Here is a 23349-nt window from a genome sequence, read left to right as displayed (position 1 = left end):
TTGGTTGCACTGGTTAATCCTCAGAATTAAATATTGCAGAGGGTGGCACGGTAGTGCAATGGCTAGCACTGCTGCCTCATGGCGCCGAGGACCCGGGTGCTGTTCCACTCGAAGGGACGTGATAAACATAGAAAATAGTAGCAGGAGGAGGCCATTCGACACTTCAACCTGCTCCGCCATTCACTATGGTCATGTCTGATCGTCCAACTAGCCTAATCCTGCTTTCTTCCCATATCCTTTGATCCCCTAACTGGCTAATTGCTCACCAGTCTGCTCTCCGCTCCCCAGTGGATGTTCATCTCTGCACCGGTCAGTTTATCTGCTGGCTTCATCTTCAACCCCGACCCCTACCCGCGATCCCCCCCTCCCCTCCTCTCCCCTCCCCACCACACCCTGGCCACCAAACCCCACTCTCTGACTCACTTGTTTCCATGGCAACCGCAGGGCTGATTTTCACCCGGCGCTGCAGGGGTGGGGTTGGGGGCGTGCGTGACATTGGTTTCTCCCGGGTCCCACTGAGCGCAAATAGAGAACCGAGGTTGGCGCTCCGCTGCAGCACTGAGGGACTGCCGCAGCGCCTGTGGTGCCACCTTTTGAATGAGGCATTAAACTGATAGGCCCGGTCGATTTTCTCGGATGCAATAAAGAGGATCCCATGGCATTATTTCAAAGACGAGCAGGGGAGTTATCCCCGCTCTCCTGACCGACATTTACCCCACATAAAAGAACAGATTATCTGGTCAGCTGTCTGTGGAATCCTGCTGTCTGCCGATTGGCTACTTCCTACATCACGACAGTGACTACGCTCGAAACAAAAAAACACTCAATTAGATTGTGAGACGCTTTGAGACATCCAGTGGCCATGTAAAAACGCCCCAGCCCCCCACCAATGTCATCCCTGGCCAACGCCTTGTCCTCCTTTTAGGGAACCCTCGTGGGTGCGGCGGAGGAGATGCTTGATGGTGGTAAGGGGGCAGGGCTCCAGCCCTTTGACCTGTAACGGATCCTTCCTCACCTCCGTCCTTGCCCCCGAGCTGGTCGACGGTTTCACACCATTTTTTTCCCCCCTCTCCCCCACCCTCCGCTGTTGCCCCATCCCACCCCAGCCACTTTCTACCTGTCGGTGGCCAGGCAAAGGCAGATATTAAACAAGGCAAACAATATAGACGACTAGTGAGTGGAGAATGGTGGCCAGCCTCCTATCCCCACCCTTTCCTCCTGAATGAAGATGTGGTCTCTCAGCTAAACTGAGCGAGATGAACACAACCCCGAGTTCTTTACAACATCCCCCCCCCCCCCTCCCTAACCCGTGCAGATATTGTTTTTACACCGGCTATCGCAACACACCTCGTGAAGAGTATTAATAAAGAATGTAACACAACTGCGTGGTCGGTCTGTGATTACACACGGCAAATTAAGAGATTGCTCCCCGATGGTTTTTTGTTCATGTTCTGCCCTGCGATACCACCGCCCTCTCTCCACGACGGGAGCATCTATGACAGGCCCTTGTCCAAGGCCCTTTGGTGGCCGGCTGAGATGGGTGAGCTGACTCTGCTCTGAGGCAATCGAGGCCTCAGCTTTGACTGAGTTTCGGGGCATGCTCCCATCAACTGGAATAACATGCATAGCTCGAGTTAACTGGGAGAATCCAGGTGGGCCTGAGGCTTGGTGTCTGTGCCTGGGCACCATTCCCATGGGCCAATTGGCTGAGGTGTCAAAGGTCACTCCCAGCCAGACCATCAGTGGCCCACCCCTTGTCCAGCAGCACTGTCAGCTAATAGCTTGAGTGGAACCAGTAGGGAGAGCCCTTGAACAGCCTGTAGTAAGCGGCTCCTCCAAGACTCCTGCACATCAATTCCATTTGGACCGATAGCCATCTTCCCCATGACATTCAATGGCATTACCATCACTGAATCCCCCACTGTCAACATCCTGAGGTCTACCATATAAATACTGCAGCTACAAGAGCAGGTCAGAGGCCAGGAATCCTGCGGTGAGTAACTCACCTCCTGGACCACCCCCCCCCCCCCCCCCCAAAGCCTGTCCACCATCTACAAGGCACAAGCCAGGAATATGATGGAATACTTCCCACTTGCCTGGGTGTGTGCAGCTCCAACAACATTCAAGGTGCTCAACGCCATTCAGGACAAAGCAGCCCCGCTTGATTGGCACCCCTTCCACAAACATTCACTCCCTCCACTACCATCAGTAACCACCGTGTGGACCAGCGGCTAGATGTACTGCAGGAACTCACAAAGGCTCCTTAGTTCAAGAAGGCAGCTCACCACTACTTTCCCAAGGGGCAATTAAAGATGGGAAACAAATGCTGGGCCGAGCCAGCAGTTCCCACATCACCTGAACGAATTAAAACGATCTATTCTGGTGGAGTCACTGGAACATTCTCTGGAATGGTGAGTGGGCTTTGAAGTCGAGTGGGCTTTGAAGTCAAGTGAGACCCTTCGTACAGTATCTTGGAGGTCCTCTTATCAGTTAGTGAGCAACTCTGTCACCTTCTGATTGCCTAACCCTTTGCGGTCAGCAATGACCAATCCCCTCTTAATTTTTTTGTAAGCGACCTACATCTCCATTCTTCCACCCTAACATGAACAGAAACTTGTGAAGATCTCTTAATTTCCGCTTTAACACTTCTGCTGTGTTTTCTTTTTGCTGTCTCCGTCACTCATAGTACTATGACGAGGATTACGAGTACTATGACTATTACGCTGAGTTTCACACACTTGCTCCACCCACCGTGCCAGTGACTGAGGGAGCTGTTGGAAATGCTGATCTGGGGCAGGTAAAAAGAAGAAGGGTAGGGAGCCCGGCATGTGCCAATTGTGTGTATGTCCAAGGTGTGTCCTGTGCGTCCCGAGTTGTCTCCTGTTATCATCTGCTGCTCCTGCTGCTTATCATCATCGATCGCTTCCATGTTTTAGGGTTTGCCAAGAGCACCAAGTCGTGATCATCATAAGACTTTGTGGGATTTGTGTGGTGGTGGGGAGGGTGGGACGGGAGGGTGGAGCAATGGGCATGGGCGCAGAGATTGGATGGGGAGAGATAGAAACAGAGAAAATAGGCCCATTGAGCCATTCAGTGTGATCATGGCTGATTCTTCATCTCAACACCACACCGCCGTGCATTCCCTGCATCCCTTGACACGTTTAGAATCTAGAATCTATCTATTTCCTCCTTAAATATATTCAGTGATTTGGCCTCCACTGCCTTCTGGGGCAGCGACTTCCAGAGGTTCACCACCATCTGAGTGAAGGAGTTTCTCTTCATCCCGGTCATGTGACCCCCTTGTTCTAGACTCCCTCAACCCAAGGAAACCCGGCCGGGATTCTCCGACTCTCCTCCCCCCCCCCCCCCCCCCCCCCACCCCCCACCGCCGAGTCGGAGAATCCCCCAGGTCAGAGAATCCCTGACCTGCCCTATTCTCCAGCGCCGTTTTCCAGGTGGCGGTGGGATTCCCGCCACGTTGGCGGGGGGCCGTTCACAGCGGCCCGTCCCGGCGCTTCTCCGGGCCCCAATGGGCCAGACTTTTTGCCAGTCCGCCGGCGTGAATTACTCACCTCATGCACGGCGGGACCTGACAGGTGAGGATACGAGGGCGGTCCTCGTTGGGGGGGGCGCGGGGGGCGGGATCCGACTCCGGGGGGGAGGGGGGGTGCCTCATGGTGCCCTGGCCCGTGATCAGGGCCCACCGAACTGCGGGCGGGCTTGTTCCGTGGGGGGGGGAACTTCTCTCCTCTGTGCCGGGCCCCTGTAGGGCTCCGCCATATTGCCCGGGAAGAGGGGGGGGGGTGCGGAGAAGAGAACCCCGCGTATGCGCGGAAATACGACGGCCGGTCCGTGCATGCGCAAACTCATGCCAGCTGGAGTGGCACCAAGCCCTCCACCATCCACCTAGCCCCCGAAAGTGCAGAGAATTCCGCACTTTCAGGGGCTGTTAATGCCGGAATGGTTGGCGCCGGTTTTCCCACCGGTGTGGGGACTTAGTCCCCAGAAGGCAGAATCCCGGCCGTGTAACTGCATCCAGTCTGTCCAGCCCTGTCAGGATTTTATACGTTTTCAATGAGATGGACCGTCAGTGAGTGAGTAACAGCAATTGAGGCAGACGGATGATCAGTGTGTGAGAAAGGGAAAGAGACCGAGAAAGCGGGACTGAGACTGCTTGAATGTGTAACCAAGGGACGACTGAGACTATCTGCGAGCATGAGAGACTGAAAGAGATTTGACTAGTTGGCCCTATGCTCATGCAAACACATTTCACTCACACACGCTCTTCAAGGGCAGCACGGTGGTGCAGTGGTTAGCACTGTTGCCTCACGGCGCCGAGGTCCCAGGTTCGATTCCGGCTCTGGGTCACTGCCCGTGAAGAGTTTGCACATTCACCCCGTGTTTGTGTAGGTTTCGCCCCCATGACCCAAAGATGTGCAAAGTAGGTGGATGGGCCATGCTAAATTGCCCCTTAATTGGGAAAAAAAAATTGGGTACTCTAAATTTATAAAGAAAAAATTCACGTTCGTTCACTCACGCACACACACGGAAACACGACCATTAATTCAGGTTAAGCCTTGGAAGCTGCTCCGAGAAGGTTTACTCGACTAATACCAAGAATGGGCGGAATGTCTTATGTGGAAAGGTTGGAGAGGTTACATTTGTCTCCACTGGAGTTTAGAAGAGTTAAGACGTGACTTGATGAAAACCTTGAAGATCCTGACGGGTACTGGCAGGGTGAATGTGGAGAGGATGTTTCCTCTTGTGGAAGAATCTAGAACTAGCGGGGAGGTCAATGTTTAAAAATAAGGGGTCACTCATTTAAGACCACGATGAGGAGAATATTTTTCTCTGAGAGACTGAAGTCTCTGGAATTTTTCCTCAAAATGCAGTGGAAGTGAATATTTTTAAGGCAGAGCTGGATAGATTCTTGATGAAAAAGGTTATCGGGGTTGGCAGGAATGTGGGGTTGAGAGTTACGATCAGATCAGCCATGATCTTATTGAACAACAGAGCAGGCTTGAGGGGCCAAGTGGCCTACTCCTGCTCCTAATTCATTTGTTCGTACATATTTTGGTGAGCTGTGGAAAAGGAAGGCGGGGGGGAGGGGGGAGCGCATCCCCTGAGGCAAATATGGAACTTCCACCGGGAGGTTCCTCACAGCCACGAGCGATCAACTTGGGCTCACGGTTCAAGCACCCAATGGGAGATAGCAGAACAGCGAGCGCTTCCGTTGACAGGAAAGTGCAGTTTGGGTTTCAATGAAGGGCAGGGATAATTCACTAGCATGGGGTTAGAAGTGGGCATGGTCTTATCACTGTTCAGACCTGGTGCTCACCCTACAAGACTGGTGGACAATGGGGATTCCTCATGGCTGCCATATGTTGCCCCATTTCATTTCACTCCATTGGTCATGTCCATTCTCTCTCTTTCTCATCTCATCTCTTCCATGGCTTTCTCCATCCCGTCTTTCTCATCGCCATCTTCCAGAAAGGGAAAGCCAACGGGCAGAAGCAGGCGGCAAGCGGCTCCACCAAACTGAAAGCCAAAGTGTCCAAGGCTGGTGCGACCCCCCCAAAAAAGGCGTCCCTCCCGAAGCCTGCTGCCGTCAAGTTGACCGCCAGCCGGAACTCTGCGGTCAAGCTCCGAGCCGCGACCAAGGCCGCCACTGGCAGAACCGCCCAACAGAAGAGCCGGACGAACGGGTTCCAACAGGTAGAATCGCAAATATTGCAAAGGTGGGCCATTATCCCGATCTTTCCTCTCCGCCCGCTGCAGAAAGATCCCCGGATAATCCCATCATCTCTCTCTCTCCTTCACATCATCCTCTCTTTTCACCCGCTCATTCCCACCGTCTCTCACACCATCTTTCCACTTCCATCCTGCTCACGGCGACCCCATTATCTCCACGATAATGGGCTTCATGGCATCGCCTCTTCTCTCGCTGCTTGACCACCCCCTTCCCCTACTCCTCACCAAATGCTTAAAGCTGCTAACTTCCTTCTTCTCCCGTTACGATCGTGTGCAGGATCCGACAGACCCGGCCCTCTACGAGGAGGAGTTCCCCTTTGAGACCCATCCGGCCGGGCAGGACTACGTCGATGTAACAGTCACAGAAGAGATCCCGCAAGTCATCGAGGGTGACGCTACCCAGGTAACGCGGTTGCCCGCACCGCGCCGCCATCTTTCTCGCCACTGCCTCAGTGGGGAGTGGTAGGATGTGGGCAGCTGCTGTGCCCGAACGGGACCGGGACCTGGTTGGGGCATGCTGGGAGGATGGAAGCGTCCCAGAATAGGACAGACAAAGTTCTGTCTTTCCCTGAATATTAAGGGCGAGTGTATTTTATAGGAGAGAGATATAAAGAGAGGGGGGGGGGGGGGGGGGTGTCAGAACGAGGGCAGAACCTTAAAATTGGAACTAAGTCACTCATGAATCACTTTTTTCGCATAAAGGGTTATGGACATCTGGAACAATCTTTCCCCCACCCCCCACAAAAAAAACTTTCAAGGCCGAGGGAGTCAAAGCTGACCATGGTAGATATCTGTTAAGTAAAGGTTTTGCAGAACCACCAATGGAGGATGGAGTTCAGAAACAGCTCAGCCGCGGACACATAGAATGGCGAAGAGGTTGGAGGGGCTGAATGGCATTTTCCTGTTCCTGCCTTGTGAGAATTGTCCTTGGCCGCAAGTTTGTGGTGCATGAGGAGGGTGTGGCCCCTTTTTTTGGGCTAGCCGATAGACTTCACCTGGCGTGGCCAGCTCCCAAAGCGGTGTACAACAGAAATGTTGCAAGGATGGGGTGGGGGGTGGTATGAGGCACCAATAAATCATCAGTACCATGGCTGATCTGCAGCAAAACTCCATTTGCCAGCCTTCCCCCCTTATCCTTTGTGACCTGGACCGACCGCAAATGTACTGGTCCCCACCTTGAAAATTCCAGGTGGCCACTATCGACTGGCCGGAGTTCAGATTTCCGCCACCCTCAAATGCTTTGTCGCTTGGGTGTCACAAGAATCATAGAATAACATCGTAGAATCCCTACAGTGCAGAAGGAGGCCATTCGGCCCATTGAGCCTGCACCGACCCTCTCAAAGAGCACCCTATCTCAAAGCCCACCACTCCCCCCCCCCCCTCCCCCCCCCAGTAACTCCACCTAACCTTCTGGACATTCTAAGGGGCAGTTTATCATAGCCAATTCACCTAACCAGCACATCTTTGGACTGTGGGAAGAAACTGGAGCACCCGGAGGAATATGCAAACTCTTCATAGTAACCCGAGACCGGTATCGGACCCTGGTCCTTCTTGCAGTGAGGCAAGAGTGTGAACCACTGTGCCACCTTGCTGCCATAGAGGCCATAGCTTGAGGGGTGCCACTCCGAGTCAAGTGTGGTTGACCAGGAGCCTCTTATCGCTTGCCATTGGCGTATTAGAGGAATTTACAGGTGGACATGCAAACCTGTTTGGCCGAACCTTCCTGGGGTCATCAATTTGTTCTGCAGAACTGTTGTTGGGTGCATATTGTCCATAGCATGTATCAGACACAAATGGTCATAAATGCACAATGTTTATGGGATGTATGTTATGCAATAAGTTGGGGGTAGGTAGGGGGAGGGGGGGGTGGTGGGGGAGGTGTTCCATGAGGGGTTAAGGTACACAGATGAGAATCTGTTATCCATTCATCAATTCCTGGGGTGGCTCGGAAGCACCACAAGACCCACCCCACCCCCCAACCCCTGCCATCCCCTACCCTAAAGTTAGCAACTACGCAGAAGATGAATGGATAACAGATTCTCATCTGTGTACCTTAACCCCTCATGGAACACCTCCCCCACCACCTCCCCTCCCCCTACCTACCCCCAACTTATTGCATAACATACATCCCATAAACATTGTGCATTTATGACCATTTGTGTCTGATACATGCTATGGACAATATGCACCCAACAACAGTTCTGCAGAACAAAATGCATTAATTATCCCCATTTAGAAGAGAGAGTCTAGCTGAATTTTAACTTTGGGCTCCATTAAAATCTGATGTATCTGATCCCCTTAGCCTATGACATCCATTTGTGCAAGGACCAAGGTATCCACAGCTGGTTGCTGTGGTCACCTGGAGATAGGCGTCACCTGGGCCTAATAGGGAAGGGGCAATGAAAAAGGTTGCTATGGTGACCTGGAGGTAGCCTCCTGGGGCTAACAGGGAAGGGGCAATGAGAAAAGGTTGCTATGGTGACCTGGAGGTAGCCTCCTGGGCCGAACAGGGAAGGGGCAATGAGAACAGGTTGCTATAGTGACCTGGGGGTAGCCTCCTGGGCCGAACAGGGAAGGGGCAATGAGAACAGGTTGCTATAGTGATCTGGAGGAGCCTCCTGGGCCTAACAGGGAAGGGGCAATGATTACAGGTTGCTATGGTGATCTGGAGGTTGGAGTCATCGGATTTGCTTACTTTAAACGCCTGAAGTAATCGGGAAATCGTCTGGCTGCCATTGGATGGGCAATGCTGCCCTGTGGAAGAACCTGGAGCAGAACAGATGACCAGGAAGTTTACCCGCTCCTTTCTCCGATTTGCTGTCAAATCATGCAGCAGCTCTCTCCTCGGTTGCTACGACTACAGTATGAGATTTCCTTTGGGAGAGGTGGCACGTCTCTGCTTTGGGCCACGTCCTGCTGCTGTGACATGAACTTGTGACTGTTGGGTGAGGGGAGGGCATGTGAGGGGTGGGGCGGGGAGCTGACTGCACGGCACAGAGTGGACCTGTTAACCAGCTGGTAAAAGGCAAGGTGTGAGAGGAAAGGGAGGATGGGGGAGATGTGTGGGTGGAGGGGGAGGGGCGGGCATGCGTCAGAGCTTCTGAGGGGATTTATTTATTGGCCAAGGGATCACATTGCTGACCACCCAGACTTGGCTATTTCCCAAAATCAGTCTGTCCGGATGTGGTAACTGAGCTAAGAGGGGATCTGATTGAACTTTGGGGGAGTCGGCTGGGACCAAGCTTATCTCCTGGACCCGGCCGTTCGTCAGACTGGAAAATCCAGGGATTGGGAAGGTGGCGGGGAAATACTTATCTTGGCGGTTTCGGCCTTGATGCTCGGTTATCAATGTGATGATTCTTAAAACGGGTTGGTTCTGGTGTCACGCAGTCTGCCCCCCACAACAGTCACAGGGTGATAATAGCAGAGGGTCCGTACACTGGCTTCTTTCCAAAGTTGCGAAAGCTCCTTATGCGTAATGGGATTTTTCCAACATTTGTTCTTTCCTGGAATCCACACACCATCAGTGTCAGTCAGCCAATTGGAAACCAGCAAGGTGACCCAGAGTGAAACTGAGATTGGAAGAGTTCCCCGATACACTGGGAATTTTTCGATGGTCAGGAAGAATCAGAGGTCGACAGTCCAGGCTTCATCCATTAATATTCCTCCATCTCGTCCCGTCAAACACGCCCAGCACAGGTACAGCACAGGGTTAGATACAGAGTAAAGCTCCCTCTACACGGTCCATTCTTGGTCAGGTGCAACATTGGCTTGTTCTAGTTCAAAATTAAGCTGTGCTGTACCTGTCCCGCATACAACAAGGAGAATGCGATTAGAGAGAAGGATGAAGGTTCTGACCACTGTCTATGTTGTTGGATTCGAGATAGAAGAACAAAGTTAAATACATCCCACGGGAGTGCTTTCAAAAATCCAATATGCCTTTTCCAATCAAAGCAATCCCTCTTCTGTGTACGGACCCTCAAGGGGAGAGAATGTCTATGGGGTGTGCCGATGTCCGGCGTCAATGGTACATAATGTGTGTGTCTGCCTCCTCAGTGACTTGCCTGCCAGTGGAACCTGTCTCTGCTTCTTTGACCTGATGGCCAGCGATACAGCTGATCCTATGGGCTGAGCGAGGGGGAAGATTCCACCCCTGAGTCCAGAGCTGGCAGGAAGATCCCGGCACACTCAACTTTTCTTGGTTGGAATCACGGTGCTGGGCTATTGCAGGGGGAGATGAAACAGGGGCCGGTGTTCCGCCTGCTGACTCTTGCGCACTGCTCTGAGGCCAAATAGGCTCTTGATACTTGCTACCAACAGCGTACAATGGGGGTGGCAGTCGGTTAGTGACTCGGGGAGAGAGAAATATTGGCCAGAATTTGGGGATGGAGGTGTCTTCACACCCCACCGAGGGAACGAGGGCCAGTGAAGCCATGTTTGAGTTGACATCCTCTGAGTCACTGAATGGCAGTAGTAGCACACATGTGTCCATTGAGCCTCTGACTGAGTGGCAATGGCCGTGTTTTTTCTGTACTTAACCACTTTTCTTTCAAACAGCCTGAACAGAGATGCCCCCCGCCCCCGCCCCCGCCCGCGCCCCCGCCCCCGCCCGCGCCCGCCGGCCCTTCCTGCCGGAACCATCGGCAAGGCGCCTAGCGGCGGGAGATCAATGGGTCTTGCACACGAATGGCAGGTGTACAACCACTACACGCCAACCAGACACCCACACACTACACTCCAACCAGACACACCCACACACTACACTCCAACCAGACACACCCACACACTACACTCCAACCAGACACACCCACACACTACACGCCAACCAGACACCCACACACTACACTCCAACCAGACACACCCACACACTACACTCCAACCAGACACACCCACACACTACACTCCAACCAGACACCCACACACTACACGCCAACCAGACACCCACACACTACACTCCAACCAGACACACCCACACACTACACTCCAACCAGACACCCACACACTACACTCCAACCAGACACACCCACACACTACACTCCAACCAGACACACCCACACACTACACTCCAACCAGACACACCCACACACTACACTCCAACCAGACACACCCACACACTACACTCCAACCAGACACACCCACACACTACACTCCAACCAGACACACCCACACACTACACGCCAACCAGACACCCACACACTACACTCCAACCAGACACACCCACACACTACACTCCAACCAGACACACCCACACACTACACTCCAACCAGACACCCACACACTACACGCCAACCAGACACCCACACACTACACTCCAACCAGACACACCCACACACTACACTCCAACCAGACACCCACACACTACACTCCAACCAGACACACCCACACACTACACTCCAACCAGACACACCCACACACTACACTCCAACCAGACACCCACACACTACACTCCAACCAGACACACCCACACACTACACTCCAACCGGACACACCCACACACTACACGCCAACCAGACACCCACACACTACACTCCAACCAGACACACCCACACACTACACTCCAACCAGATACACCCACACACTACACTCCAACCAGACACCCACACACTACACTCCAACCAGACACCCACACACTACACTCCAACCGGACACCCACACACTACACTCCAACCAGACACACCCACACACTACACTCCAACCAGACACACCCACACACTACACTCCAACAAGACACATCCACACACTACACTCCAACCGGACACCCACACACTACACTCCAACCAGACACCCACACACTACACTCCAACCGGACACACCCACACACTACACTCCAACCAGACACACCCACACACTACACGCCAACCGGACACACCCACACACTACACCCCAACCAGACACACCCACACACTACACTCCAACCAGACACACCCACACACTACACTCCAACAAGACACACCCACACACTACACTCCAACCAGACACACCCACACACTACACTCCAACCAGACACCCACACACTACACTCCAACCGGACACCCACTACACTCCAACCAGACACACCCACACACTACACTCCAACAAGACACACCCACACACTACACTCCAACCGGACACCCACACACTACACTCCAACCGGACACCCACACACTACACTCCAACCAGACACACCCACACACTACACTCCAACCAGACACCCACACACTACACTCCAACCAGACACACCCACACACTACACTCCAACCAGACACCCACACACTACACTCCAACCAGACACACCCTACACTCCAACCAGACACACCCACACACTACACTCCAACCAGACACCCACACACTACACTCCAACCAGACACCCACACACTACACTCCAACCAGACACACCCACACACTACACTCCAACCAGACACACCCACACACTACACTCCAACCAGACACCCACACACTACACTCCAACCAGACACACCCACACACTACACTCCAACCAGACACACCCACACACTACACTCCAACCAGACACACCCACACACTACACTCCAACCAGACACACCCACACACTACACTCCAACCAGACACACCCACACACTACACTCCAACCAGACACCCACACACTACACTCCAACCAGACACACCCACACACTACACTCCAACTGGACACCCACACACACTACACTCCAACCGGACACACCCACACACTATACTCCAACCGGACACACCCACACACTACACTCCAACCAGACACACCCACACACTACACTCCAACCAGACACCCACACACTACACTCCAACCAGACACACCCACACACTACACTCCAACCGGACACACCCACACACTACACTCCAACCGGACACACCCACACACTACAATCCAAACGGCCTTTTACTGCTTAAGGCCCCCAGTTGTCCCGATAGCGAGGCAAGGGATTTTTGAACGATTTTGTGTTGACATATACTTCAAAAGCAACTTGTCACATTCACGGCAGAGAGGTACCCCGTGCAGTTTGCCCCAGTTCAGTGATGAAGAACCCACAATTAGGACTTTGTGTGTGTGTGTGTGTGTGGATGTCAGGTGTGGTGCCTGCCTCACTACCTGTCCTCACCACCCACCTCTGCTGTGCCAGGTCACAGTAAGTATGGGCATGATCATGACCGAGTATTTCTTTGGTAAACCATTACCTCCTCTCCCACCCCTGGTGTGCCTCTCTCTCCCTGGGCAGGCAGCCAGAGTGGCGGGGCATGGCCAACTTCAGGAAGGTTGTGTGTTTAGTCAGGAGATACTGAACCATGATCATCACGCTCAGTAGCAGCCTGGGTGCACTTTGCTTCACTAACCCTAACCTGCTGCTTTCGCTTCCCTCCCATTGCTTCTCTGCAGCAGCAGGTCGACACCACCACTCACCCGCCCAAAGGAGACCCCGGCCTCTCCAAGGAGTATTTTACAGGAGAAGACATTGATCCTGGCGATCCCATCTATGATTACGATTATGTTTACAAAGATTATTACGAGGAGCCCTTGCCGACAGAGATGGGTCCGGTTCTGCCTGTTGAGACTGAGGTGTACACGGAAGGAGTAAGTGGCAAGGAGAACGGCAACACCCTCGCCCCTCAGTGTTTAACCGGAAAACTTTCCTTTCCATTTGATTGTACGTCATTGGCTGCACCTGTTCCAAGATCTGTCCTCCACGTCTCCTACTCCTTGTACATATTTTTCCTGCTCTGAATGGAATAATGTCTCCTGTTCTGTGTACACATTGTCTCCTGGTCGATGTACACATTGTCTCCTGGTCTGTGTATGTGTTGTCTCCTGGTCCGTGTACACACTGTCTCCTGGTTTGTGTACACATTGCCCACTGGTCTGTGTACCTGTCTCCTGGTCTGAGAATGTGTTGTCTCCTGGTCTGTGTATGTGTTGTCTCCTGGCCTGTGTATGTGTTGTCTCCTGGCCTGCGTATGTGTTGTCTCCTGGCCTGTGTACACATTGTCTCCTGGCCTGTGTACACATTGTCTCCTGGTCTGTGTACACATTGTCTCCTGCTCTGTGTACGCATTGTCTCTTAGTCTGTACACATTGTCTCCTGCTCTGTGTACACGTTGTCTCTTGGTCTGTACACATTGTCTCTTGGTCTGTGTACACATTGTCTCCTGGTCAGTGTACACGTTGTCCCCTGGTCTGTGTAGACATTGTCCCCTGGTCTCTGTAGACATTATCCCCTGGTCTGTGTAGACGTTGTCCCCTGGTCTGTGTAGACGTTGTCCCTTGGTCTGTGTAGACGTTGTCCCCTGGTCTGTGTAGACGTTGTCCCCTGGTCTGTGTAGACGTTGACCCCTGGTCTGTGTAGACATTGTCCCCTGGTCTGTGTAGACGTTGTCCCCTGGTCTGTGTAGACGTTGTCCCCTGGTCTGTGTCCATATTTCCTGCGCTGCGACAATATCTCCTGCTCTGTTTCCATGTCCCCTGCTCTGTGTCCATGTCTCCTGTTCTGTGTCCATGTCTCCTGCTCTGTGTCCATGTCCCCTGCGCTGTGTCCATGTCCCCTGCGCTGTGTCCATGTCCCCTGCGCTGTGTCCATGTCCCCTGCGCTGTGTCCATGTCCCCTGCGCTGTGTCCATGTCCCCTGCGCTGTGTCCATGTCCCCTGCGCTGTGTCCATGTCCCCTGCGCTGTGTCCATGTCCCCTGCGCTGTGTCCATGTCCCCTGCACTGTGTCCATGTCCCCTACGCTGTGTCCATGTCTCCTGCGCAATGTCCATGTCTCCTGCGCTGTGTCCATGTCTCCTCCTGCTCTGTGTCCATGTCTCTTGCTCTGTGTCCATGTCTCCTGCTCTGTGTCCATGTCTCCTGCTCTGTGTCCATGTCTCCTGCGCAGTGTCCATGTCTCCTGCGCAGTGTCCATGTCTCCTGCTCTGTGTCCATGTCTCCTGCTCTGTGTCCATGTCTCCTTGATGTGGAGATGCCGGCGTTGGACTGGGGTGAGCACAGTAAGAAGTCTTACAACACCAGGTTAAAGTCCAACAGGTTTGTTTCAAACACGAGCTTTCGGAGCACGGCTCCTTCTTCAGCTGAAGAAGGAGCCGTGCTCCGAAAGCTCGTGTTTGAAACAAACCTGTTGGACTTTAACCTGGTGTTGTAAGACTTCTTACTGTCCATGTCTCCTGCGCAGTGTCCATGTCTCCTGCGCAGATGTCTCCTGCTCTGTGTCCATGTCTCCTGCTCTGTGTCCATGTCTCCTGCGCAGATGTCTCCTGCTCTGTGTCCATGTCTCCTGCGCTGTGTCCATGTCTCCTCCTGCGCTGTGTCCATGTCTCCTGCGCTGTGTCCATGTCTCCTCCTGCGCTGTGTCCATGTCTCCTCCTGCACTGTGTCCATGTCTCCTGCTCTGTGTCCATGTCTCCTGCTCTGCGTCCATGTCTCCTGCTCTGTGTCCATGTCTCCTGTGCTGTGTCCATGTCTCCTGCTGCGCAGTGTCCATGTCTCCTCCTGCGCAGTGTCCATGTCTCCTGCGCAGTGTCCATGTCTCCTCCTGCGCAGTGTCCATGTCTCCTGCTCTGTGTCCATGTCTCCTCCTGCGCTGTGTCCATGTCTCCTGCTCTGTGTCCATGTCTCCTGCTCTGTGTCCACGTCCCCTGCTCTGTGTCCACGTCTCCTGCTCTGTGTCCACGTCCCCTGCTCTGTGTCCACGTCTCCTGCTCTGTGTCCACGTCTCCTGCTCTGTGTCCACGTCCCCTGCTCTGTGTCCACGTCTCCTGCTCTGTGTCCACGTCCCCTGCTCTGTGTCCATGTCCCCTGCTCTGTGTCCATGTCTCCTGTGCTGTGTCCATGTCTCCTGCGCTGTGTCCATGTCTCCTGCTCTGTGTCCATGTCTCCTCCTGCTCTGTGTCCATGTCTCCTGGTCTGTGTCCATGTCTCCTGCGCTGTGTCCATGTCTCCTGCGCTGTGTCCATGTCTCCTGCTCTGTGTCCACGTCCCCTGCTCTGTGTCCACGTCCCCTGCTCTGTGTCCACGTCCCCTGCTCTGTGTCCACGTCCCCTGCTCTGTGTCCACGTCCCCTGCTCTGTGTCCACGTCTCCTGCTCTGTGTCCACGTCCCCTGCTCTGTGTCCATGTCCCCTGCTCTGTGTCCATGTCTCCTCCTGTGCTGTGTCCATGTCTCCTGCGCTGTGTCCATGTCTCCTCCTGCGCTGTGTCCATGTCTCCTGCTCTGTGTCCATGTCTCCTGCTCTGTGTCCATGTCTCCTGCGCTGTGTCCATGTCCCCTGCGCTGTGTCCATGTCCCCTGCGCTGTGTCCATGTCCCCTGCGCTGTGTCCATGTCTCCTGCTGCGCAGTGTCCATGTCTCCTCCTGCGCTGTGTCCATGTTTCCTGCGCTGTGTCCATGTTTCCTGCGCTGTGTCCATGTTTCCTGCGCTGTGTCCATATTTCCTGCGCTGAGTCCATGTCTCCTGCGCTGTGTCCATGTCTCCTGCGCTGTGTCCATGTCTCCTGCGCTGTGTCCATGTGTCCTGCTCTGTGTACACATTGGCTCATGGCATGTCTACATGTTGTCTCCTGTTGTGTGTACCTGTTTCTGGTCTGTGCACATGTTGTCTTCTGGTCTCTGTACTAGTTGTTCTATGGCCTGTGTGCATGTTGTATCCTGGTCTCTACACTTTGCCTCTTGGCCTGTGTATATGGTGTCTCCTGGTCTCTGTACATGTTGTCCTGTGGCCTGTGTACATGTTGTCCTATGGCCTGTGTTCATGTTGTCCTATGGCCTGTGTACATGTTGTCCTATGGCCTGTGTACATGTTGTCCTATGGCCTATGTACATGTTATCCCTTGGCCTGTGTGCACGTTGTCCTTTGGCCTGTGTACATGTTGTATCTTGGTCTCTGCAGACGTTCTCTCTTAACTGTGTGTATGTTGTTTCCTGGTCTCTGTAGACATTGTCTCTTGACCTGTGTAGTGTCCTATGGCTTGTGTACGTGTTGTCCCATGGCCTGTGTATGTGTTGTCCCATGGCCTGTGTCCTATAGCCTATATACATGTTGTATCCTGGTCTCTACACGTTGCCTCTTGACCTATGTATGTGTTGTCTCCTGGTCTGTGTACACCTCGTCTCTTGGCCAGTATATGAATTTTCATAATATGCACCCATGCACATCATGAGGTAAAAGCAGGCAATGACAGACACCCAGGTGAGCCAATCAACTTACAGAACAGAACACAACCAATCATAAGACAGGACACCAGAGGGGGCTTCCAACTATAAAACACATGAGGCATCAGCCTCTGCCTCTTTCCACTGGTGATAGCTGTAGTGACAGTCAGGGTGTACAAATCATTCAACACCTTCGACACGTGGATCAGAGATAGTTAATGTTAGTTTACTTAGAGTAGTAGAGGGTCAACCCACAGGCAGCTGTGTGCTTCGTTACTGAAGTTCAATAAACCTTATATTGAACCAACGCCCACGTTTGGTGTATACTTGATCAATTAACTGCATCATGTGCAGTCCGTGTTACCCCAGGGTGAACAACACGACACGTGTTGTCTCTTGGCCTGTGTACATGTTGTCTCTTGGCCTGTGTACATGTTGTCATATGGCCTGTGTACATGTTGTATCCTGGTCTCTGTACATGTTGTCTCTTGACCTGTGAATATGGTGTCTCTTGGTCTCTGTACACGTTGTTTTCTTGGTCTCTGTACACATTGTCTCTTGGCCTGTGTACACGTTGTCTCTTGGCCTGTGTACATGTTGTCTCTTGGCCTGTGTACACGTTGTCTCCTGGCCTTTGTACACATTGTCTCTCGGCCTGTGTACATGTTCTCACCTGATCTGTGTACACATTGTTTCCTGAAGCCTTTGCACATATCGTTTCCTGGTCTGTGTACACAATTTCTCACGGTCTGTGTTCATGTTGGCCGATGGCATGCGGAGAAGTTTTCTCCTTCTCCGTGTACAAGTATTTTCCTGTTCTGTGTACATGTTTTCTCCTGCTCTGTGTACACATTATATCCTAGTCTCTGCACACATTGTCTCTTGGCCTGTGCATATGTTATCTCCTGGTCTGTGTGGAAATTGTCTCCTGGTCTGTGTACACATCACATTGTCTCCTGGTCTGTGTACACGTTGTCTCCTGGCCTGTGTACAAGTTGTCTCCTGTTCTCTACTGAATCCCCTTTGTTTCAGCTGCTCAAAGTGCGTCTCCTGTTCCTCCCCATGGTGTCAACTTCCCATACAATGTGGCCATCTCCTTGTGTTTTGTCATGACTCATCTGCTGCTATTTCCTCATTAGTTTTTGACTCTTGCAAATTCAGCCTCTTTGCGGCACTTCCTGGCGCCTGTCTATGATGATGTCACGTCATCAGCTGCAAACGGTGCTGTCATCTCTGGCTGTGATGCCATCTCCTGCTGCGGTGATGTCATTTCCTTCTGTGATGATGACATTTATTACAGTGGCGATGTCATATCCTTCTGTGGTGATGCCATCTCCCGCTGCCCTGATGCCATCTCCCATAGTGTCACGCATTTGCTCACTTCCTATTCACCCATGATTCCGGTTCCTGGCTGCTGATGTCGCCTTTTCGCTGATGTAACATCCAGCCTGCCAATGCCCTGCGATTCCCATTGTCCACTTCTATCAATCCGCCAGACGGCATCAGCTCGGCGATGCCAGCTGCTTGTGAATGTAATGTCTGATTGTGCACTATGCCATTTTCCATTGGAAGCTGGGCGCCATCACGCGTTTAAGCAATGCAGTCCATTTGCTTCCTGTCCCGCAACATCAGCTGGTGTTCAGTGCTGTGACTCCACTCCCGACTTATGTCATTTTATCGAATCATTGAATCAACACAGTGCAGAAGGAGGTCATTCAGACCATCGAGTCTGCACCAACACTCAGAAAGAGCACCCTACCCAGGCCCAATCCCCGCCCTAAAGCCACAACCTCCATCTAACCTTTCAGACACACTAAGGGGCAATTTAGCATGGACAGTCCACCTAACCTGCACATCTTTGGACTGTGGGAGGAAACCAGAGCACCCGGAGGGAATCCACGCAGATATAGGGAGAACATGCAAACTCCACATAGAAAGTCACCTGAGGTCAGAATTGAACCCTGGTCCCTGGCGTGGTCCTCAGTGGATCCAGGTCCTCCGTGGTGATGCTGCCACTTGCCGCTCTCACTCTTCAGGTCTCCCCTTGCAGGGAACTGCTGATATCCAGCCATGAGGGGGTAAAGTGTGGATGGTCGGAGGGGTATTGGGGAGGGAGGGTGGGGGAGCAGCAGACGTTATTGATTGGGCAGGTAAGTTATTCATGTGTAAGAGATCAAAACGGAGAGGAACACCCCCCCCTCCCCCGCCCACCACCACCACATGAGCAGACAGAAGAAGACAAAAGGGTAATTCAGTACGCATCCCAATGATTCCCAGCATATTCCACAGTCAATCATAGAATCGTAGACTTTACAGTGCAGAAGGAGACCATTCGGCCCATCGAGTCTGCACCAGCCCTTAGAAAGAGCACCTGACTTAAGCCCACATATCTTCCCTATCCCCGTAACCCAGTAACCCCTGCTTAATGTTTTTTTGGGCACTAAAGGCCCAAATCATGGCCAACCCACCTAACCCGCACATCTGTGGGAGGAAACCGGAGCACCCGGAGGAAACCCACGCAGGCACCGCACAGAGAGTGAATCAGCCGGGAATCGAACCTGGGACCCTGAAGCTACGAAGCAACTGTGCTGACCACTATGCTACCGTGCTGCCCATCAGTATGCTACCTTGCTGCCCATACTATGCTAACGTGCGGCCCAACCTCAATCATTGCCAGTCAGAAATCCTCCTGCATCTGAATCTTCAGTCTTGTCCAAGTGCAGTGCCAGCCCTCGCCTGTCTTCACTCCCTGCAGCCCCATTCACTTTTGAATGTGATAACTTCAGGACAAAAAAATCAGGAGCTATTTCCCCAGGCCCAGGGCCAACCTGGAAGTACAGTATGTGTGTTCCCCATCCCTACCCCTTCCCCCACAAGTCCACTGGACGAATGTCCCTGGAGAGTGGGTCAGAGGTCACCCACTGTCAGATCTTTCAGCTCCCCACCAGGAGGTGTGGCACTTGAGGTGGAAGCCCACTGTCTTTCTTCTGTGAACGAGCCTTTTGTCCTTTCAGATGGCCTTGAGCGGAATGAAAGGAGAGAAAGGGGAGCCAGCTGTTGTCGAACCTGTGAGTACCCGGTGCTGTCCTGTATCCCATCAATAGCTCTCAGTATCTGTAATATTGTGAGGGATAGAGAGCGAGAGATGCTGCTGACCAGTTATTTACCTGGTTTCCCCTCACACTCCTGTATCTGACACTCTCTGTATTTATTTACCGGGTTTCCCCTTACACTCCTGTATCTGACACTCTCTCTATTTACCGGCTTTCCCCTCACACTCCTGTATCTGACGCTCTCTATTTGTTTACTGGGTATCCCCTCACACTCCTGTATCTGACACTCTCTTTATTTACCGGCTTTCCCCTCACACTCCTGTATCTGACGCTCTCTATTTATTTACTGGGTTTCCCCTCACACTCCTGTATCTGACGCTCTCTATTTATTGACCGGGTTTCCCCTCACACTCCTGTATCTGACGCTCTCTATTTATTGACCGGGTTTCCCCTCACACTCCTGTATCGGATGCACTCTATTTATTTACTGTGTTTCCCCTCACACTCCTGTATCTGACGCTCTCTATTTATTGACCGGGTTTCCCCTCACACTCCTGTATCTGACGCTCTGTATTTATTTACCGGGTTTCCCCTCACACTCCTGTATCTGACACTCTCTCTATTTACCGGCTTTCCCCTCACACTCCTGTATCTGACGCTTTCTATTTATTTACTGGGTTTCCCCTCACACTCCTGTATCTGACGCTCTCTATTTATTGACCGGGTTTCCCCTCACACTACTGTATCTGACACTCTCTATTTACCGGGTTTCCCCTCACACTCCTGTATCTGACGCTCTCTATTTATTTACTGGGTTTCCTCTCACACTCCTGTATCTGACGCTCTCTGTATTTATTTACTGGGTTTCCCCTCACACTCCTGAATCTGACGCTCTCTATTTATTTACTGGGTTTCTCCTCACACTCCTGTATCTGACGCTCTATTTATTTACCGAGTTTCCCCTCACACTCCTGTATCTGACGCTCTCTCTATTTACCGGGTTTCCCCTCACACTCTGTATATGACGCTCTCTATTTATTTACCGGGTTTCCCCTCACACTCCTCTATCTGATGCTCTCTATTTATTTACTGGGTTTCCCCTCACACTCCTGTATCTGACACTCTATTTATTTACTGGGTTTCCCTTCACACTCCTGTATCTGACGCTCTGTATTTATTTACCGGGTTTCCCCTCACACTCCTGTATCTGACGCTCTCTGTATTTATTTACCCGGTGTCCCCTCACACTCCTGTATCTGATGCTCTCTCTATTTACCGGTTTTCCCCTCACACTCCTGTATCTGACGCTCTCTCTATTTATTTACCGGGTTTCCCCTCACACTCCTGTATCTGACGCTCTCTCTATTTATTTACCGGGTTTCCCCTCACACTCCTGTATCTGACGCGCTCTCTGTATTTATTTACCGGGTTTCCCCTTACACTCCTGTATCTGACACTCTCTCTATTTACCGGGTTTCCCCTCACACTCCTGTATCTGACGCTCTCTCTATTTACTGGGTTTCCCCTCACACTCCTGTATCTGACACACTCTCTATTTACCGGGTTTCCCCTCACACTCCTGTATCTGACACACTCTCTATTTACCGGGTTTCCCCTCACACTCCTGTATCTGACGCTCTCTATTTATTTACTGGGTTTCCCCTCACACTCCTGTATCTGACGCTCTCTATTTATTTACTGGGTTTCCCCTCACACTCCTGTATCTGATGCTCTCTATTTATTTACCGGGATTCCCCTCACACTCCTGTGTCTGACGCTCTCTATTTATTTACCGGGTTTCCCCTCACACTCCTGTATCTGACGCTTTCTATTTATTTACCAAGTTTCCCCTCCCACTCCTGTATCTGACACTCTCTCTATTTACCGGGTTTCCCCTCACACTCCTGTATCTGACGCTCTCTATTGATTTACTGGGTTTCCCCTCACGCTCCTGTATCTGACACTCTATTTATTTACCGGGTTTCCCCTCACACTCCTGTATCTGATGCTCTCTCTATTTATTTACCGGGTTTCCCCTCACACTCTTGTATCTGACACACTCTCTATTTACCGGGTTTCCCCTCACACTCCTATATCTGACACTCTCTCTATTTATTTACCGGGTTTCCCCTCACACTCCTGTATCTGACGCACTGTCTATTTATTTACCGGGTTTCCCCTCACAATCCTGTATCTGACGCTTTCTCTATTTTATTTACTGGGTTTCCCCTCACACTCCTGTATCTAACATCTCTCTATTTATTCACAGGGAATGCTGGTTGAAGGTCCCCCTGGTCCAGAAGGCCGCCCGGTAAGTGACTGAATTTGGTTCAGGAGTAGCGCAGTCCCTGAAACACTCTTCATCTTGTCTGCAAACTTTACCTCCCATTGTTCCAGTGCTGTGATGTGTATCCTTTCATGAGTTGCTACCGGTGATTTTGCCTCTGCAATGTGGAAGGATTTTTTTATAACCTTCAACATGAATCAGTCCTCTATTGTTGAGTAAAGAGACAGAGGGAGCAGAGACAGAGGGAGCAAGAAGGGGTAGAGTTGGAAGAGGTAGAGGAAGAGATACAAAAAAACGGCAGCGGAACTGAATAGTTACATTACATAGTCTTCACAGTGGAAGACACCAGTGGGATGCCAGAGCTCCAGGAGAATCAGGGGCCAGAGGTGAGTACAGTGACCCACTAAGGAGAAGGTTCTGGGGAAACTGAAAGGTGGATAAGTCACCTGGACCAGGTGGACTATACCCCTGAGGAGATCGTGGAGGCATTGGTGGTGATATTTCAGGAATCACTGGAGGCAGGGAGTGTCCCAGAGGACTAGAAAGTGGCTAATGTAACAACGCTGTTTAAGCAGGGAGGGAGGCAAAAGATGGGAAATTATAGACCGGTTAGCCTGGTTTCAGTCATTGGTCGGATTTTGGAGTCAATTATCAAAGATGAAATTGTGGAGGACTTGGAAGTGCATGATAAAATAGGACTGAGTCAGCATGGTTTTGTCAAGGGGAGGTCATGTCTGACAAATCTGTTAGAGTTCTTTGAGGAACTAACAAGGAAGTTGGACAAAGGAGAACCAGTGGACGTGATTTATTTAGATTCTCAGAAGGCCTTTGACAAGGTGCCGCATAGGAGACTGTTAAATAAGTTAAGAACCATGTTAAGGGTAAAATCCTGGCATGGAAAGAAGATTGGCTGACTGGCAGAAGGTAGAGACTGGGGATAAAAGGGGTCTTTTTCAGGATGGCAGCCGGTGACTAGTGGCGTACCTCAGGGGTCTGTGCTGTGACCATAACTTTTCACAATATACATAAATAATCTGGAAGAAGGAACTGAAGGCACTGTTGCTAAGTTTGTAGATGATGCAAAGATCTGTAGAGGGACAGGTAGTATTGAGGAAACAGATGGGCTGCAGA

At 51.9% G+C, this 23349-nt stretch overlaps 1 protein-coding gene across 1 annotated transcript in view; it reads left to right on the top strand.

Annotated features, from left to right (window-relative positions):
* LOC119975553 (collagen alpha-1(V) chain-like) overlaps positions 1-23349 on the top strand; it is a 233818-nt gene that overhangs the window by 104303 nt on the left and 106166 nt on the right. Inside the window, exons 6-10 of the mRNA XM_038815340.1 lie at positions 5491-5715; positions 6029-6154; positions 13118-13312; positions 19893-19946; positions 22201-22242. Of these exons, the coding sequence (XP_038671268.1) occupies positions 5491-5715; positions 6029-6154; positions 13118-13312; positions 19893-19946; positions 22201-22242 (642 nt within the window). The remainder of the gene's footprint in view (positions 1-5490; positions 5716-6028; positions 6155-13117; positions 13313-19892; positions 19947-22200; positions 22243-23349) is intronic.

This window comes from Scyliorhinus canicula, chromosome 13 (genome assembly GCF_902713615.1).
Source record: "Scyliorhinus canicula chromosome 13, sScyCan1.1, whole genome shotgun sequence".
NCBI classification, from domain to species: Eukaryota; Metazoa; Chordata; class Chondrichthyes; order Carcharhiniformes; family Scyliorhinidae; genus Scyliorhinus; species Scyliorhinus canicula.
Note: the sequence above shows the minus strand (reverse complement) of the source record. Positions and strands in the feature narration are given on the sequence as shown.